The 19,144-nt window shown below is 53.3% G+C and overlaps 2 protein-coding genes across 7 annotated transcripts in view; one reads left to right on the top strand and one right to left on the bottom strand.

Moving 5' to 3' along the window:
- SHF (Src homology 2 domain containing F) overlaps positions 1 to 12,742 on the top strand; it is a 29,777-nt gene extending 17,035 nt beyond the window's left edge. For 3 of the 4 annotated variants that reach the window (XM_066276563.1, XM_066276561.1, XM_066276564.1), the window contains exons 2-7: positions 2,278 to 2,419; positions 4,700 to 4,906; positions 6,424 to 6,564; positions 7,804 to 7,975; positions 8,118 to 8,237; positions 11,973 to 12,742. In XM_066276563.1, coding sequence (XP_066132660.1) covers positions 2,278 to 2,419; positions 4,700 to 4,906; positions 6,424 to 6,564; positions 7,804 to 7,975; positions 8,118 to 8,237; positions 11,973 to 12,159 — 969 coding nt within the window. In that variant the 3' untranslated portion in view covers positions 12,160 to 12,742. The remainder of the gene's footprint in view (positions 1 to 2,277; positions 2,420 to 4,699; positions 4,907 to 6,423; positions 6,565 to 7,803; positions 7,976 to 8,117; positions 8,238 to 11,972) is intronic. The other variant, XM_066276562.1, reaches the window with a different exon arrangement.
- Positions 12,743 to 14,116: 1,374 nt separating this feature from the next.
- The window catches only part of DUOX1 (dual oxidase 1), a 33,596-nt gene continuing 28,568 nt past the window's right edge, over positions 14,117 to 19,144 (bottom strand). For 2 of the 3 annotated variants that reach the window (XM_066276559.1, XM_066276558.1), the window contains exons 29-34: positions 17,953 to 18,106; positions 17,358 to 17,587; positions 16,940 to 17,098; positions 15,679 to 15,834; positions 15,321 to 15,449; positions 14,117 to 14,750 (exon numbers count right to left, since the gene is read on the bottom strand). In XM_066276559.1, the coding sequence (XP_066132656.1) occupies positions 14,628 to 14,750; positions 15,321 to 15,449; positions 15,679 to 15,834; positions 16,940 to 17,098; positions 17,358 to 17,587; positions 17,953 to 18,106 (951 nt within the window). In that variant the 3' untranslated portion in view covers positions 14,117 to 14,627. The remainder of the gene's footprint in view (positions 14,751 to 15,320; positions 15,450 to 15,678; positions 15,835 to 16,939; positions 17,099 to 17,357; positions 17,588 to 17,952; positions 18,107 to 19,144) is intronic. The other variant, XM_066276560.1, reaches the window with a different exon arrangement.

The raw sequence follows: 19,144 nt of genomic DNA on the forward strand, positions 1-19,144 counted from the left end.
CACCCCGACCAGGATCCACCCAGCAACTCCATCTGGGGCCTGTGCTTGAATCAGCTGAGCTATCCTTAGCACCCTGGGCTATGCTCAAACCAATTGAGCCATTGGCTGCGTGAGGAGAAGAGAGAGGGGGAGAGAAGCAGATGGTCGCTTCTCCTGTGTGCCCTGACTGGGAATCGAACCTGGGATGTCCATATGCTAGCTGACTCTCTATTCATTGAGCCACTGGCTAAGGCTGAAATATTTTCTAATAGAAACATTTTCTAGCACCTACTGTGAGCCAGGTGCTTCTGGAGCTGGAGAGATAAAAATGACAAAGAGCTCCAGGCTAGTGGATGATCTGGTTGTGTGTTAGGAAGATGTGAGATAGTGGTCTTCTCAGAAGCAGGCAGAGATTTGAGGGACGAAAAGAGCTAGGTGGTTTGACTAGAACAAAGTGGAATAAGGGGAGAGCTGAAGAACTGAAGGATGAGGTGGTAGGAGCCGGTTTGACTAGAACAAAGTGGAATAAGGGGAGAGCTGCGGAACTGAAGGGTGAGGTGGTAGGAGCCTTTGGGACATGCTTTCAAGACATTTAGCGGGGCTTGCAATGTCTAATCCAAGGAACAGCAAGAAGGGCTTTCTTTTTTTTTTTTTTCTTGTGGCAGAGACAGAGAGAGTCAGAGAGAGGAACAGATAGGGACAGACAGACAGGAAGGGAGAGAGATGAGAAACATCAATTCTTCATTGAGGTTCCTTAGTTGTTCATTGATTGATTTCTCATATGGGCCTTGACCCGGGGGGGGGGGGCTACAGCAAACCGAGTAACCCCTTGCTCGAGCCAGCGACCTTGGGTCCAAGCTAGTGCGCTTTGCTCAAACCAGATGAGCCCCCGCTCAAGCTGGCAACCTCGGGGTCTCGAACCCGGGTCCTCCGCATCCTAGTTCGACGTCCTATGCACTGCGCCACCACCTGGTCAAGCAAGAAGGGCTTTCTGAGGTAGAAAGTTTCTTTTTTCCAACTCTGCCTTGCTGGGGGGGGGGTCTCAGATCCTCTAACCGAGGGCACAGAGGTCACTCCTACAGCCTCCATGCCCCATTGGCTCCCGCAGTCCTGATCTGTGGAATCTTGGCCCAGAACCAAAGCCTACACCGAGAATGGCGGAGAGGCAGGAGTGGCCCCTCCCATGCTGCTGGCCCTAGAGCCACCCCTTTTCAATGCCTGTCAACCCACTTGCAGGGCTCCCCTGAGGGCGGACAGCTCTGGGTGGGCTGGGCTCTGGCTCTGCCTCAGCCAGTCCTCTCCTCCCTGTCCCCCAGGAACCTGTGCCCAGCTTGGAGAAAGGCTCTATTGTCCTCAGCTGTGCCCCACCCTGAGCACCTTGAACTCCTCTGCAGGGTGTGCAGCTTGTGGTTCACTCTGCCTTGACAGAGAACAGGGACAGAGGGGTGGCCATGAGCCACTGGAGTGGGAGAAAGTGTGGGATGTGGAGGGCCAAGACCAGGCCTTTCCTGTTTCTGTCTTGTAGGAGCCCAGGGGATTTCAGAACCTTGGCTTTCCTCATAACTGTCCTAAGGCGGTCTTTCTCCTGGGACAATCAGGATGCCCACTGGTGGCTGGTTGGCAGCATGATTTTTTACAAAGGGCACAGGTTCCAATCCTGTTTCCCCACTTATGTGTAATAGTCTTGGCCATGTTGCTCCCTACCTGCTCTGAGCCTCCATTGCCTTAAAATGGGGTTTATAACACCTACACAACAATATGATGGATGTTATACAGATGAACAGCAGAACTGTGACATAAAGTGAGTCTTTCTATTCTGGATGGTCAGCAAATATGTATTTATTCAGCATCTGGTAACGCACTGGTAGGCATAGACCAAGCTAATCTCCAAGCTGCCTACTGTACCCTGCCCATTCTGTGAACACGTTTAACAACTTTGTGACCAGTTCTCTGAATTAATCCCTTCTGTTAAACCCCTAGTACAAGTTCTTGCCCTGCCTGGATCTTAACTGAGGCAAACCTTAAGGCCCAGAGCCTCATCCTGGCCATTTAAGTGGGACAAGACCCAGAGGCACAACAATTAACAGAAAAGGAAGTCCATACACTCTTTGGCAGCCTACTGGGGTCTCCCCTGTAAAGGAAGAGCCAGAGATTGTCCCCATCTAAGCTCAGAGCCTGCCCTTGGGAACCTGGGGCTCTGAGTCTAAGCAGCCTGCCCAGGACTCTTGCTCCCATGGATTGGCATCTGGGGAGAAGAACAGTTGTCTCTGATGTCTGAAGCCTGCTCTTTTCCCACAGTTGGCAATCTTAGAAGACTATGCGGACCCGTTTGATGTCCAGGAGACTGGTGATGGCCCAGTAGGAGCTTCAGGAGCCCCAGAGAAGGTCTCAGAAAATGATGGCTACATGGAGCCCTATGAGGCCCAAAAAATGATGGCCGGTGAGTGATGGACTCAGGGAGAATGCTGGGGAGGGGGCAGTGTTCCCTGAGGCTTCAATATCTGCAAGACAAGCTCTAGGACCCACAAGTCTAAGAACTGATTCCTTGGTCTTTAGAAAATATGGACAACGGCCTCTGCTGGGTCCTCAGGGAGGGTAACCACTGCTTTTAAGATAGTCACTTTTGGAGAAGGAGCCGTGATTTGTGGTACCCGAGACTTGAGATAGTTGAGAAGGCCACACAACCAAAGATCAGACAGATGGAAGCATTTGGGATAGTTAGGAAGGGCAAGATGTGATGTGAAAGTGAATCCTCTTCATGGCAATTGGAAACTCATGACTATAAATGCAGATGCAATGCCCATGATAGTGGGCAAGTAGTTCAAGGAGTGAAGGCAGGAAGGGCAGGAAGAAATGAATAAGACCTGGCCCTGGGGAACAGAGATAAGAAAGGGTCCAGGGAAAGCCCAAACGGGAGAGTCAGTGAGAAGGAAAGGAGTGAGTCGGGCTAAGCTGAGGCCCCAAGGCAGGATGAAAGGAAAATTTGTTCAGGGGCAAATAATCTGCTGGCTTCACAGGAGAGGCAAGATGAAAGAGGCCAAGAGGGGCCATGAAAGGCCTGGAAGGCTGGAACAATAAGGTGTTTGGACTTGCTCCAAAAATGGGAGGGCAGATATTATGGATTCTTGAGCAAGAAAGGAATAGGAAAAATATGGTATTTTAAGAAGATTACAGAGGATTTGGTGTACAGAACAGACTAGAAGAATTGAGCGTTAGAAAGATGAGTTAGCAGGCTATTGTTGAAATTACTGAGGCTTTAAGGAACCAATAATCAACGCCTCTTTTTTCCCCTCTGGATCTTGGAAATAATTGAGAAATAAGATCAAGGAAACAGAAAGATAGAGATAACAATGTCAGCTTTATTACTGGCAAAGGTGATTGGAGAACATTACTTAGCAAGGTCACCACAATGGGCTTCTTAGTTCTTCCCCACAGAATCAGACTTGCCCACTCAGGCTTGGGCAACGTAGGACAGCTGTAGGCCCCTGCACAGGGACAGGAGGAGCAAGAACCAGAATGTTCTCTTCTCTGTAAGAAGGCAAATTAGATAAGCTGCTCTCCCTCCTTGAGAGAGGAGGCAGAGGGGACAGAGAGCAGTCAGGAGTGTTATTCCATGGACCCCATGAAACAGGAGCTGAGGATAGAGGTTCGCCCTAGCAGTAAGCTAGATGTGGAGAGATGAGGGTGAGGCTCATCAGGCATTGGCAATGCACAGTTCAGACTCTGAAAACAAAGGAGGGCCAGGACCAAGGAGAACAGTGCAGTGGAAACAACTGGAGCAGGTGAGACGGCGGCCACCATATTTAGGTCAGAGGGGTGTGACCGCCTAGGAGGTCCGTGAGTGCACTGGAATTGATAAGAAAATTTGTACATTTTTCTGGCGGGCTTCATAGCTTTTATCAGAGTTTCACTGGGTCCAGAGATCCCAAAAAGAGAATCACAAAACAGACTAGAGCAGACTAGAACAAAATATATGTATTTTCCGATGGCTTTAGGCGACCCCTGTGTTTTGGTCGTTTGACCCCCGCCAGGGTCGTGACCCACAGGTTGAGAACCGCTGGATTAGAACTTTTGGGGAAGGTGGTGAGTTTGAAACATCAAAGTGAAACATCTTTATGGCAATTGGAAACATAGATGCAAAGGGTCCCATGAGACTGGGCAGGTAGTTCAAGGAGTGAGGGTCGGGAGAAATGAGTAAAACTTGGCCTTGGGAAACAGAGACCAATAGAGGATCCAGGGAAAGAGACCAAATGTGGTGATCAGAGAGGACAGTCCATGAAAATGATTTGTCAAAGGGGACAGTTTCAGGGATGGGGTGGTCAGCAGGATCTGAGCAACAAAGAAGGATTTTCAGACTGTGAAATAGAATCACTCGGGATGTCAGGAAATAAATGGCTTTGGTAGCAAGGAGGAGATGGACTAGGAGAGGACCCTGCCTTGGTTTCCTAAATGTGTAAGCCCCAGCTCCCCAGCCCTGGCTGGCCATTGCCAGATCTTTTTTCTGTCTTTCACTCTGGTTCCTCTCTGCCCCTGCCTCTGCTGGGTCCCATGCTTTTGGAACCCCAGAGGTGTTCTGAGGGAGAGGGACCCTGGATGTGTGCACTGGAGCCAGCAGCATCTCCTCTGAAGGAGGCCTGACTCATAACCTGGGAGCACTGCTGGGGCACTGAGCCAGCAGCCAGGGCTGCGCTTACACCTCCCCTCCTGCCTTGCCCGGTAGAGATCCGGGGCTCCAAGGAGACTGCGGCTCAGCCCCTGCCTCTGTATGACACACCCTATGAGCCAGAGGAGGAGGGGGCCACCCCAGAGGGTGAGGGGGCCCCCTGGCCTCGGGAGTCCCGCCTGCCTGAGGATGATGAGAGGCCCCCGGAGGAGTATGACCAGCCCTGGGAGTGGAAGAAGGAGCGGATTTCCAAAGCCTTTGCTGGTGAGTCCTGGGTGGATTGGGCAGCTCTGCTGGGGCCTCTGAGCAGCTTTCTAGGCTCAGGGGAATGGAAAGAGTGGAGCCCTGGGACCAGGGGAGGCCGAGGAGGGAAGTGTAGTGGAGTCCGCGCCACAGAGCTGTGCGTTGGCAGTGTGGACACAGCATGTGTGCAGGGTCAGGGAATGGGCACAGAGAAGGATGAAGGCCTCTCCCTGCATCACCACCTCTCGGAGGCCAAAAGGCTGGCCATTTCCATCTTTTTGGGGACTGGGTATATTTAAAAATAAAGAAGTTCCAAACAAAATTATAAAATTTGTGGCATATGTTAAATACTTACACTTAACAAAAGAAGGCATTTAACACTTCAGACAATGAAAACAGCTGCCTGTGTAACTTTTAGAGATACCAACCCTGAGTTAGAGGGCTGTGTCTCCCAGTGGTAGGCCTTGCCAGATCGGGGTGCCTACTCCCAGAGGGATTTCTGGGAAGCAGTGGGGAGGGATGCTGTGAGAAATCCCCTTTGCTGAGTGAGGACAGGTTTCTTCTGTACCGAATACCCGAATGGCCACCCCAGGCCTGGAGTCTGGCATGGAGAGGTGTATATTGGTTGTTTGCAGAGTTTGGGGCAGGGGGACACAAGAGCCTGGAGTACGAGCACAGCTTTAGCTCCTGGATCCTTGATTCGGTGAGAACACAAAGGACTTAAATGCTATTAGACTTCCTTCCCATTTCCATGTGCCCCTCACTCCTTGGGCAAAAGGCTCATCTTGGAGCTGGACCCAGCTCTCTTTGCCCAGTCCTCCCCACCCTGGCAGCCAGACTGAGAAACCACAGGTTTCTAATTTGTTTCCTGTAAAGCACGCACCATTGAGGATGGGCCGTTTATCTCCAGAAGTCTCCTTGGAGAATCAATACTGTTTGGATTGCTTAATGGGAAAATCTATGCTTGTCATTAGGAAACCCTGTTAGTCCTGGAGCCGCCAGTGGCATCACTCTTCTAATGGTCAAGGCTCAGGATTTAGGGTGTGGGGGTAAATCTCACTAAGACATTTGCCCCCACATCTGAGTATTCCTGACGGCCTGAAACTGGCTGTCTCAGTTAGGCTGTGGGAAAAGGAGGAAGGGAGGCAAGGCTGGAGGTGCCAGGAGGCTGAGGGAAGCTGGGCATGGTGCTGGGGGTGTGGGCAGCGCCTTGTCCCTCTCTTCCTCCTTTCCTGGTCCCTCTGGTTCCTTGAGGTGTGTGAGAGGTCAAATGAAGGGGACCCACAGGACCCTGCATTCTGCAGTTTGCAAGCTGAGCCTTCCACACTTTGACCTGCCAGCCCAGTGTGGTCAGTGTGGCTCTGCCCAGCCCTCTGACAGGCCTGCTTCCCATTCTGAAACTGCCTCGACTCTGACCCTCCTCTTTTCTAGGCTGTTCTGTGTCCTGGCTCTGGGTTTTGGTGTCTCAACCTCTGCCTTTCTCTGTCTCTGTCTCTGTCCTTGTCTGTCTCTCTTCTCCCTGCTGCTACTGGCTCCAGTTGACATTAAGGTCATCAAAGACCTACCGTGGCCTCCACCGGTGGGACAGCTGGACAGCAGCCCCTCCCTGCCTGACGGGGACAGGGACATCTCCGGTCCAGCCTCACCCCTCCCCGAGCCCAGCCTGGAAGACAGCAGCGGTGGGTCCTGTGGGGGCTTCTGGCCAGGGTGACATGTCCTCTCACTCCGTAGGTCTGCAGGCTTGTGTTGGAGGAGCTAAGAGGTAGGGCAGGGTTTGAAGAACCCAGGAAGAATCCCTCTCTTCCTGGAGGAAGAAGGAAGGGACAAAGCACACATCCCCCTCCTCCCCAAAGGTATGGGGAAGGTGTCTCCTAAGGGTGATCCCTTCCAAGTATTTTCCCTCACCAAGCCACATAACACTTCTTTGGGTAGAGCTTTGCCCTACCAGGTCCTTCAGCAATGCAAATGACTCCTGGGGTGGGCGTGGGGGGATACTAGCTAGCACAGGAAGTATCTGATCCTTGATCTGTGTCTGAAAGACAAGAAGGGATAGAAAATGCTGCAAAGAGGGAAAAATAGTCCAAGTGGGGAGAAAGAAGGCAGTAGACATTTCATCTCCGTCCAGTTTTACTGTGAATGGGCACCAAGGGTGTGTGTGCATCTATGCGTGTGCACAGAGGCCTGAGCACCTGCTTGTACAGTTGTGTCTGAGTGTGTGTGGGTGTTTTGTACATACAGGATGAAAGAGGGTCTTTGTCACCTGTGCCTGTGTGCCTGTGTCCATGTGGACCACTGGCTTCACAGTCCCTTGTGCAGGCTCAGCAGTCAGGACTGCCCCGGTCTGGGAGGGCAGAGCCACCTCCACTGGGCTTCTGGAGGGAGGGGATGGCGGGGAGCCTGTGGGCTTCGACCTTGGGGGCGGGGGAGGGGTGGACCTGCTGGCGGCTTTGAGCACGATTAGCCTGTCAAGATGGCACCGAGGGGAATCGGATAATTGTTCTTAGATCGATAAGTCATTTCTACAGAATGGCTTGGCAGGGTGATTTGAAGAACGGTAATGAACTCGGAGGAGGAGAAAAAAACAATATTATCAGCTCTGAAGCCACCCTGGGAAGGATGGGATAGGGGAAGGCAGTCTGCTGCTCTGGAGGGAGAAGCTTAAGTGGTTTCTCTTGTTGCTCCTCTCCCCGCCCTGTCACGGTGTGTGACACAGGAGGGCTGAGTCCCCCCCCCCCCGCCTGCCTGGGTGGGGATGGCCCCAGAATTCCATCCTAGAGTCAGTCAGGCCCATGAGCATGTCCAGCCCTTCTAGAACATGCCTTTGACCCATTTTGGCAGGGGATGGGAGTGGGGCACTGGCTATTCTGTAGTGCTCTACCTCTAGGGTCCTCAGTCAGTGACTGGTGTATTCCCCACAGCCCAGTTTGAAGGATCTGAGAAGAGCTGCCTGTCACCTGGCCGGGAGGAGAAGGGGCGTGTACCTCCCCGACTCTCTGCAGGGAACCTCAAGTCAGCCAAGCCCCTAAGCGTGGAGCCCAGCAGCCCCCTGGGGGAGTGGACAGACCCAGCACTGCCTCTGGAAAACCAGGTGTGAGTGTCTGGGTCCAGCTGGAGACTCTCCTCTCCCTTCCCCTCCTAGAACTGGCTTGCCTACAGCAAACCCCCAGAATGGGTGGGCCTGGTCAGCTAGGGACCCAGCAGAGATGCCCCCCTTCCTCTCTCTCATCCTCAGCTGGTACCATGGGGCCATCAGTCGAACAGATGCCGAGAACCTGCTCCGGCTGTGCAAAGAGGCCAGCTACCTGGTGCGCAACAGTGAGACCAGCAAGAATGACTTCTCCCTGTCCCTCAAGTGAGTGGGGTGAGCTGGCTGGCAGCTTTCAGGCAGGATTAGCCTGGCAGGATAGCACCAAGGATAACCAGTGGGAAGACAACCACAAGGATAGAAGGAGACTCCAATATTCCACCCCCGTGCCAGGCCAAGCTGGGGAGAACCCATCCCCCATGAACATTTGCCAGCTCTGGGCCAGGCCTGAGGATCTGGAGAGATCTGAGTCAGCTCCAGCTCTCCAGGAGCTAGTTTCTTGGGCAAAATAGTTGAGTTAGTGTCCAGCTCAGAAGGGTTCTGTCACTTACTAGTGGTGTGGCCTGGGGTCCCCTTAACCTCTCTGAGCCTCAGTTTTCTTACTTACAAAGTGGGGGAATGATATCTACCTTATAGGGAAGGATTAAATTAAACAATGTATGGGAAGCACTTAGCATAGTGCTAAGTGCTTAATTAGTTATCATCACCATCATCATTAATGGAAGTTGGAGATGTTCTAGAAGCACAGGCAAGGAGATAGGAACTTTGTCTGAAAGGATCTATAGGGTGAGATGGAGGCTGGGTCCTGGGAGGAGGGGAGGGCAGTAGGCACAAAGCCACTCTTGATTATTCTGAAGAAGTGGGCAGGAGGTCTGGTTGCTAGAGGCTGACAACTGAGTTTTAAAGGATCCTAGAAGAGGTGGGGGAGGCAGGGTCCTCCCTTCCCATCAGTGTTCCTCCCAGGGAGCAGATACACAGGCCAGCATTGGCCTCCCAGGCTCTCCTGATAGGATGGCGAGGCCTCTCCTTGCACTCAGGAGTTCCACCTGGTACACCCTGTACCCCACCTGGCAGCCTGGCAGGGTGGTGTGTCCATTCACATCCCCCCACCACTACTGGAGCATCTGTACCACTTCCTATTACATTTTCTGGGGGGATTAGAGTATAGATATACCCCCACTTCAAACAAATCCAATATATGGAAATTTAGGACTACTAAACAGATACATTTGAACATAATTATTCAGCTTAATTTAAAGATAAGAAAAAAATGCCAGACTGTAGTCATAACCTGGGCTTTATTCTTAGGTTTAATAAAACTAGCTATGTGACTCTAGGCAAACTTTTTTTTTTTTACAGAGACAGAGAGTCAGAGAGAGGGATAGATAGGGACAGACAGACAGGAATAGAGAGAGATGAGAAGCATCAATCATCAGTTTTTCATTGCGACACCTTAGTTTTCATTTATTGCTCTCTCATATGAGCCTTGACCGTGGGCCTTCAGCAGATGGAGTAACCCCTTGCTCAAGCCAGCGACCTTGGGTTTAAGCTGGTGAACTTTACTCAAACCCGATGAGCCCGTGCTCAAGCTGGAGACCTTGGGGTCTCGAACCTGGGTCCTCCGCATCCCAGTCCGACGCTCTATCCACTGTGCCACTGCCTGGTCAGGCTAGGCAAACTCTTTAACCTCTCCAGGCTTTGGTTTCGCCATTTGCAAGACATGTTGATGGTTACCTCTTAGGTTTCTTTCAGCTCTCATACTCTGGGAGTCTATGAATTATTGTAAAATCAAAGGAGCATTTGGGAAAATTTTGTCAAAATGGGATTTATATAACTCTGGAATGAGTATTGTTTTTAAAATAGTAGTTAAGATTCATAGAGCTTCTACTATGTGCCAGGAACCATATATACCGCCTCTAAACCAACTACCATCCTGCAAGAGCAATCTCTTTTTATGAACAAAAAATAGATTCAAAGAGGTATGTGACTTGCTCAAGGCCACCAGCTAATGAAGTACCAAAAGCAGGATTTGAATCCAGTTCAGTCTGACCCTAATAACCACACTGTTCCTCTGCATAGCTCCACCCCTCATCACGTCTAAACAGCCCAAGGCAAGGGGAGACTGCAGGGGTCTGGTTCCCTCAGCAGAGCACTGCTGAACACAGCCCTGCCTTAGCCTGGGGAGTAAGGGGGAGGCAGGCCTGGACGCCAGGCTCCAGGCCTGGCTCATCTGGCTCCGCCAGCATCTGTCTGCCAGAGCCTCATTTGCGTATAAATGGCTTCTCTGAAATACAATTATGGTTTCTCTTCTCTCTGTAATAGAAGGGCTTTCACTGGTAATTAAACAGCTTCCTCCAAAAGTCAAGCCAGCCGTGGCCTTGTGGCCCAGCTAGTCCTACCCACTGCTCTCTCAGGGTCTGGCAGGGGTCCTGCTGTGTCCTAATGGACCCTTGGGACTTTGTCCCAGAAGGTCAATTATCCAGATGGAGGCTGAGCTCTTAGCTTCCAACTCTGGTCTCTAGCTACTTGTCCTTTTTTGGCCGGATCTGTCCCTCAAAGAGAAGATACAATGCTCAGTTTTTAGGAGAAGTGGTTTTCCCAAGTGGGCTCTGGGGAGGGTGCCATCCCCAAACTGTGAGAGGGCTAGGGAAGGAAAGGCCCACAGCCTTGGGCCTGGGCCTGGGCCTTGGCATAGGACAGACCGGGGAGGAGACCAATTACTGCCTCCCCTCTCTACAGTCCCCAGGGGCTATACATTTTCCTGATGCTCTTGGCTTCTTTCCCCAGGGCCTGTGTGGTCACTGTCAGCCTCAGCAGTTATCTCGGATCTACAGACAAAGGCTGGCTCCATACCCTGACACAGACACCCAGAACTGAGGCCCCCAGCAGGCTTTAGGCCACTGTACCCTGGGGAGAGGAGGGAAGGCTGAAGTTAAGAGCCTGTGTTTTCTTCCTGTTTCTTTCATCTCTTCAGCCATCCCACTCTCCCTGACTTCTCACTGGTGGGCCTAGTGAAGTGGGTCCAGTCAGAGCCCTCTTTGTAGCCAGGCAGGGGAGGCAAAGAGGTTTGCCAGCCTCACTTCTCAAGAACAGGGACCTCACCAGTCACCAGTCCTACCTCCCACACCTGCTTCTGAGCCCTGTCCTTGTCCTCAGGTTGGCTCTGACCAGCAGGGCTCCCCCAAGCAGTGCTCACTACTTGCCTGGAGGTGAGTTTCAGACCTGGGGCCTGGCCAACCAGACCTATGGTAGTTTGGACAAATGTTCTTGCTGGGTCCCCAGCCCTGCACTGTCTCTCTAAGGCTGAGGGTGCCCAGAGAGACATGTGGGAGATGGCCAGAGCTCTGAGTAGAGGGGTCCTTGTTTTGTGGGCAGGTCCAGGCACTAATGCTGATTTCCTGGATTGTTGCCTAGAGATGGGAGAGGTAGTGGAGCATGTCTTCTCTGAGGGAGGGAATGGAGCTGCAGCCTCAGGGATGACATTAGTCCATGCTGAAGGGATGAGCTAGGGGCTTGGCCCAAGTCCCAGTTAACAGGATGGTGAACAGAAGTCACCAGGACAAAGTGGCTGACTATTCCCAGATTTGGGGAACAGCTAGTATCTATAAGAGAGAACCCCAACCAGGATTCTCTTGGTTGTCACATCTGTCCACCACTGTCCTGTCAAAATGTCTGTGTCTCTACAGGAGTGATCAGGAGCCCCTAGTACCAGGGTTTCGGGTGGCAGTGGGGGGTGTTGGTCCTCTGGTTTCCACCTGCACACACCCTGTACATTCACTACACACATTCTTGGCACACTCAGCACCCTCATCAGAAAGCCAATACCTACTACCTACTCAGAAAATCCCCTGTGTCCCCTCCCTGCTTTCTGGACTGACCTCCATCTTCCCTAGTCACCTCCACTCTCAGCTGGTTTGGCACAAGACGTTTGCTGCAGGGGTGGGGGGAGGGAGGGGACTGGAGAGGGCCCCCACTCATCAGGATCTGCTCTCCTCTTCCCAGGAGCAGTCAGGGCTTCATGCATATGAAGCTGTCTCGGACCAAGGAACACAAGTACGTGCTGGGCCAGAATAGCCCACCATTCAGCAGCGTCCCTGAAATCGTGCACCACTACGCCAGCCGCAAGCTGCCCATTAAGGGGGCTGAGCACATGTCCCTGCTCTACCCCGTGGCCATCCGGACTCTGTAGATGTGAGGCTTGTGCACAGTGACAGATCTGGACCCAGCCCTGTGCCTGTCCCTTAGCTGAGGGCTGTAGTCCTTCCCTGGGAAAAGATCTCATGAGCCTTTATTTCCCTCTCCCTGGGATCAAGTGGAAGCTGGAGAGTCCTTAATTTATTTTAAAGGGAAAGGGCTCCTGGGGCCTTTGGGTAAGAGATGGTCTGGAACTGAGGAGAAAGGAATCCCTGGGGAGATAGAATAGCCTCTGGCGGAAGGGGTCTTCAGAACCACAGGCCTCCTGAGGAGTTTAAAATGGGCAGCTCCAGACCCTTTCTGCCTCTGGGCAGACGTGGCGACTCCCTACCCCACCATCCTCTACTCTTTGGGTCAGTGCAGGGTAAAGCACGACGCGGGCCCTGACCATCTCTTGCCTTCACCCCCAACCACCAGCGGGGCTCAGTCCAAGGTCTGGTGTGGGACTTGGGGACGGCAGGTCCGTCAGATTGAGATGGCGTTGGGGCGGGAAGAGCTCGGGCCGTAGGGAACTTGTGCGGTCCCGGAGCTGCCCAGGCTCCCGGCCAGAGGCAATAAATAAACCAAGTGCTGCCAGGTACAGCCGCCTCCTGCGCCTTCAGCGCCGCACCCCGGGCAGACGGGGTGGGGAGCGGCGAAGCAAGCAAAGATCTGTTTACAAATCAGCTCTGGAGCAGACAGGCGGGCTGTGAAAAGCGCTTTCGAAGCATCAAGTTCCTTCCTTTGATGAGATGTCAAAATATCCCCCACCGCCCCCGCCCTGCCTGGGGGCACCTCCGGATAGGGCGGGCTTCCCGGCCCCCTGCCCAGGAGCGCGTCCAATTTCCTGCCTACAGCCATTTATCTGGGAGGAGGGGAGCTGCAGAGAGACAAAGAAGCAGCGCGCCAGGCGGGGGAGCTAAGTGGCCCTGCCACGCAGAAGCCGCGCGCCTGCTGAGCAGGGAAAGCTGGCACAACCTACTGCGTTTACTTCCCAGAGGAAATGGGGCTCCGCCCGGACTCCCTGATTCCCTGATGGATGGATTCAGCCCCGGGGACCTGCAGCCTACTGGCCTAGGCCTGGATCTGCCTCCCGGCTGTGGCTGACGGAGAGGTTGGCGGGGGGCCATCCGCGCGCGCCCTCTGCTGTCTGTTCCCCTAACCGCGGGCCCCAGCCGCCCGCGCCCACTGCTGCAAGGCGCCGTGGGTCCAGTCCCCAGGAATACATACCTACGGGGCCGCCAGGCGGAGCTACTGTCAAGCCACTGCAGGCCCGCCCTCTTGCTCCCGTGCGCAAGCTGTACAAAAGCTCCCCGATGGGCTGAACACATACCCTCGGGACTGGGACCACTGCCTTGGGAGGATTGTCTGAGGACTTCCTCCAGAACCTATATCTGCAATTCCCAAACTGATGGCTCAGGCTTCAGAAGCCTCACGCTAGCTATCCTCTCAGAGAGGCCCACTGTTGGGAAAGGTGCCCCTGAGCCAGGAAAGAAGTCTCTAGTTGGGGCACTTGGCCTGGACAAGTTCATTTATTCCGTGGATACTAGCAAGCTCAGAGAATGTCTGTATTCGCCTAAGTTAGCTGGCTGGTTGAGTAGCTTCTGCCAGTACATACCCCATCCTGGGGACAGAATAAAGAAACCCAGTGGGCAGAAAAGTGATTTGTTTGAAAGGAGACTGTGTAACAAGAAGAGGACAGAAGGGCTGAAGAGCACTACATAGATAATGGGCCAGGTTCTGACTACGGTACCTGTTTACACTTGGGAGAGAAGGTCAATTATGCTGTTCGACTGAGGTGCTGAGAGCGATCCTATAAATTGTTCCCTGTGGGTCCAGCCTCTGCCCTCTTCAAGGCATTTGCCAGCCCTTTGATGCAGGGAGCCCAGAGCTGGGGGGAAATTTGGGGGAGGGGTTCTAAGATGCCAGCATCTGTGCTCCCACTTCATTCTTAGGCTCACACACAATTCAGCTCGTTTTTAAAAATTTTTCTTAGTTTGGAAGAAGTGTCACTCTGCTCCCCAAACAGTAATAGTTCCCAACCTCTAGTCCCCAGACAGTGCCTCCCACTTCTCCAGGGTGAAATATTATGAGCCTGGGGGTCCTTGAAACCACATGGGGCCTGACCTGTGTTGGCGCAGTGGATAAAGCGTTGACCTGGAAATGCTGAGGTTGCCGGTTCGAAACCCTGGGCTTGCCTGGTCAAGGCACATATGGGAGTTGATGCTTCCTGCTCCTCCCCCCTTCTCTCTCTCTGTCTCTCTCTCCTCTCTCTCTCTCCTTTCTAAAATGAATAAATAAAATAAAATTTAAAAAAAGAAAGAAACCACTTGGGTGACCGACTATAGCCACCTGGACCAAGGTTGGGGTATGGGAATGAGGAGAAGGCTGAGGGAGCCAGAAACAGGAAGTACAGAGGTGAGGGGAGGTCTGGCCCAGACTGCTGTTCAGCTGGGCAGTGGGTAGAACCCCTGGACAGGAGGTCTAGAAGTTTTCATAATGGTGGGAGAAATGAGTCCGGTCTTGTCTGTTGATGAGCTGACAGGCCTTTTCCACATTCTTGGTCATGCCAGGGGGGCCACAGCTAAACACCCCAATCTTCTGAACCTGTTAAGGGAAGAAGAAATGTTTTTTTAATCTAACTCAATTTTGGTAGACCTGCTATCTATGAGTCTAGCCTCCACCCCTTCTAAGACGTTTGCCAACTTCAAGTGTAAGCAAGATCAGTGCTTCTAATAGGGGCTGGGTTAGTCACTGTTCAAGTTGAGGGATAGCTTAATGTCTTATTAAGGGTCAACCCAGTGTTTATGAGAGTAAGTGGCTTTACACAGGTTCATAGCGACGATTAACTTAGTGTCCAAGGTGAGGCCCGGCTTGGTATTAGTGGTAAGGGTTGTTCTGAGTCTATGGTGAGGAAGGAGTAGCTCAATCATTGAGTTCTTTCTTCTGAACAAGGCCTCATAGCTTCACAAGTGGCAAGTCCCTGTTGCCTGCCTTCCCCCTCAGCCCCTCAGGGCGATCCCCACTTTTCCTTTCCCATTTCATTACTCCAACCTCCTAGGGGACAATGGGTTCTCATCAGCAGTCAGTTTCTTCCCTGATGGAGCAGTTTTGGGAGCTTTACTTAAACCCCAAATGATAAACTGAAAAGAACCTGGATATGGGATGGAGACTGACCTGTGGGTGGACCTCCTGCAGGGAGTTGAAGAAGGGTTCGAAGGGGGGGCGACCAAAGTGGGTGACAGAGCGCAGGCCCGTGAACAGACTCCGGTTCAGCACCTTCTGGAAGTGCCGCTCACAGATGTACTGGTGGCACAGGGGAAGGACAGGCCAAGAACCATCGGAGTCAGTGCCAAGCCCAAGCCAACCCAAAGCCTCGGTTGGAAAGAGAGCTGGAGGCTCAGTATTGGAGCAACCAGCACTGTGCCTCCTACCAACTGAGCCTGGTTGTCCACCCACGTGCTCTGGCCATCCTGCCTTATCCTGCTAACCGACACACGCACCAAGCTGCCCGGCCTGGCTAGCTCTGACATACCAGCATGGTGGTCCTGAGGTCGAACTTCTCAGCCAGCTGGGTGATGTAGATGTGCACGGACACCAGGTCCTGGCAGTCATTCTCCTCCACTTCCCGGATGATGTCCGCCAGCCACTCAAACTGCCGCTGGGTCCGTGTCACCCAGATGAAGTAGATCTGGGGACAGGTTTGGAGCTCAGGACCCAGCTCAGCTCAAGCTCTGTATATCCCAGGAACCTAAACCCCAAGAGAACTGTTCTTGCCAGCTTGTGCCTCTCCCGCTATCCGGGGAGATGGAGTGTGTGGGGTCACAGGGCCAGGCTCTGGGGCAGGGAGTGGAGGTGCCACAGAGCATGGAGAAGTGCGAGTGAGTGACAGCCTGGGGCACCTTAAGGTTTGATGGGGTGGGAAGTGGCTTTTTCATGCTGAGCCTGTCCTGCCACTGTCTCCAGTGGGCCCTCCCTCCTTAGGCTGCTAGGCTCTCGACCAACCTAGTCCAGGGGGAGAGGGTCCCCCTAAGGGTCTTGTCACAGAACACCCTCAAGGAAGACCCAGCTGGCTGCCTAGAGGGGATGGGAATGACGACCAGGGGGATGGAAGCTTCTCTGGAAAGACAATCTCCCGCTTCTGAGGGGGAGAAGTGGGGATGTGTGGGTTAAGAAGCAGAGGCGGAGCTGCTTCAGACAGAGGAGTGGCAACTGTCTGAATGCTGACAACATCTGGGTTGGGCCTCTGCTGGCTGCATTCCTGTGCTGCTAACTCACCTGCCAGGCCTAAAGGGACAAGCAGGGGCCTGCCACCAGGTGCAGGCTGGGGTGAAGGAGCCCGGGGTGGAGGGGGCCTGAGGGCCTCGGCTGTGTTTCTGGAGCCGCCGTGCCCATCACCTGCCTATCACCTTCTGTCCTTTTCCTCTTGAGAGCAAAGCCAGTTTCACTGTGCCCCACCCCAGTGTGCCTTTCTTCTCCCGTCCTGACAATGCATCAAGTCCTAGCCTCCTCATGAGAGGGAATGGGTATCTTCACCCCTCTCCAACTCTGCCTGGAGGGAGTACCAGAAGCAAGCCCTATGTGGTGTGCTTCATCACTAAGGGGAGAATCCTGGGGGCATCAGCAAGCTAATGTCATTCAGGGTCTGGGGATATCCTGACCACCTCACCATGGTCAGGCCAGCTTGGCCTTGCCTAGACCAGGGAGACCAAGAACAGAGGCAGGAGAGACTAGCACAGATGGACACAGTAATAGAAAGCAAAGGACATGGGCTGGCCGGAGGAGGAGGCACTTACCTTCTTACAGAACAATTGGTAGCTGACTGATGATTTGAAGACCAGGTCTTTGAGGATGGAGGCAAAGGGGGTGACCCCAATACCCCCTCCCACCAGCACTGACACCTCAAACTTATGCCACTCCTGGTGGCCCTCTCCAAATGGTCCATCCAGGTACAGCTGCAGGGAAGGGAGTGGGCTTGAGTTAAGTAAGCTCTCAGCTACTCCCATAGTTCTGAAGCCAGAAATGGGAGGCAAGAAAAGGCAGGTAGGTTTATGGAGTGGGGGGCAGGGGAGAATAGGGAGACTGGCTTTATCTGGAACAGCCAGTCCCTGGATGGGAAAGGGGAAGGACACAATGGGGTATCTGGCATTGCAGGGCCAAGGCCTGCTACGGGGATGTGAGAGCATGTGACACATCTGGCCTGGGTCTGGACACCTTCGGGTATCTGGCACAGCCGTCCTTCAGGGGTGAGTAGATCTCCCTGAGGCGAGTGGTCCAGGGCCCTGCTGCCCGGATGTGCAGGCTGAGTGTGTCCTCATGGGGTGCAGAAGTCAGTGTGAAGGGGTGGTACTCGGTGGTCCCCAGAGCCAGGCAGGCGATCCGCACCCACTGTCCTGACTTGTACTCAAAGCCTTGGGGCCGCTGGAACTGCAGATGGGTCACTCCTGGGAGGGGAGGAGAGGTGGGTGGGAGGCTGCTGCCCTGAACCCAGCAACTTCAGAGTTCCCCCACCTGCAGCCTCAGTTCTGCTTCTGGAATATGCCCAGGGGGACAGCCTTCCATCAGAAGTCATTACTCCCCTCAGGCCATGTCTGCCTTGAGGAGCAGCTGGGCAACACGGGCTGGTGGTCAGCAGGGCAAGGCCTCCCCTTCTCTGTTGTGAAAGAGGCTCAGATAGTCTGGCAAAGAGCTTTTTACCAGCTCCCTTGTCCCTTCTACCCCAAGGCCCCTGCCAACTCCAGGGGGCCAGGCTCTGCTCTGCTTCCTCAGTACCACCCATCTGGTCCCTTGATACCCTCTAGGCTGGTACCTGAAGGCAGCAGCTCTGCCTTCACCACGCTGATCTCCACCTTCTTCCGGCTCAGGCTCACCAGCTTGTCCCCCCCATAGATAAGCGCCGGGACCAGGAAGAAAAGGTGGAAACGGGGCAGCTGGATCAGGCCGAAGCTGCCGTGGATGATGAGCTGAAGAGAGTGAAATATACAGCTCAGACCCAGCCACACACAAACAGTATCTGAGGCCAGCTCGGGGATACAAGGACACCCTTGTATCCTTCCCCCATTGGCACATCTAATCCCCATTTGACCATGTGCCATGCTCCTTCCAGGTTCCAAAACCTAACCATTCCCAGCACCGTCCTCCAAAACATCTATGATGAACGAGACTATTTGCATCTCTCTGATGTCATCCTAGACCAAGCCCCATTGACTCTCAGTGGCACTCAAGCAGTAGCCTCCTAACTGGTTTTCCACTGGGTTTCCCCACTGTGATCGATTCTCTTCAAGGCAGCCAGCGTGACTTTTCAAAGTTTATCATGTCATCCCCAGCTTGAAATCCTTAGTGGCATTCCCATTGCACCGAAAGGCCTTGTGATGCTCTGACCTCTGCCTGCTAGCATCTCCTACTCTCTGTTCTTTCAACATGGCACGTCCTTCCTACATCAGAACCACTGCACCTGCTGTTCCCTCTTCCAGGAATGCCCTTCCCATGCTTTCAAAGTCACCTCGCCAGCCTCCAGCTGCTCACAAATGGCCAAACCCCAAGGTCTCCTTTCAGACCACATTTGCTCCCACCCTCAGCAGCCTGTGGCACAGTGGCCACCCCTCCTTGACACTTCTACAATGCTCTATGGGATCTCCTTCCTCTCAGGCCACTCACTGTCCGGTCCTGCACGGACTCTGTTGCCCAAGCCTGACTGTCTCACCCTCTGCTCCTGTCTTTCCATGTTCTTCCATGTGGTGTGGCCTCTCAGCTGAGCCACAGCCCTCAGCTTCAGGGCAACTCACACAGGTCCACTATGTCCTGCCACCAACTAATGCCCTATGGCCATTCACAGTCAGGCCTGTCTCCTCTGTGCGTGAGTATTCTATCATCATTTATACCTCTGCACCCATGCACATGCCCATTTTACCTGGAATGCTCTTCAGCTTCCACTCTGCCCTATCAAATCTTAGCCTATCTCTCCTTAGGGCTTGGACCAAGTCCTACCTGTTCCCTGAAAT

The sequence above is a fragment of the Saccopteryx bilineata genome, chromosome 4, assembly GCF_036850765.1.
Source record: "Saccopteryx bilineata isolate mSacBil1 chromosome 4, mSacBil1_pri_phased_curated, whole genome shotgun sequence".
Lineage (NCBI taxonomy): Eukaryota > Metazoa > Chordata > Mammalia > Chiroptera > Emballonuridae > Saccopteryx > Saccopteryx bilineata.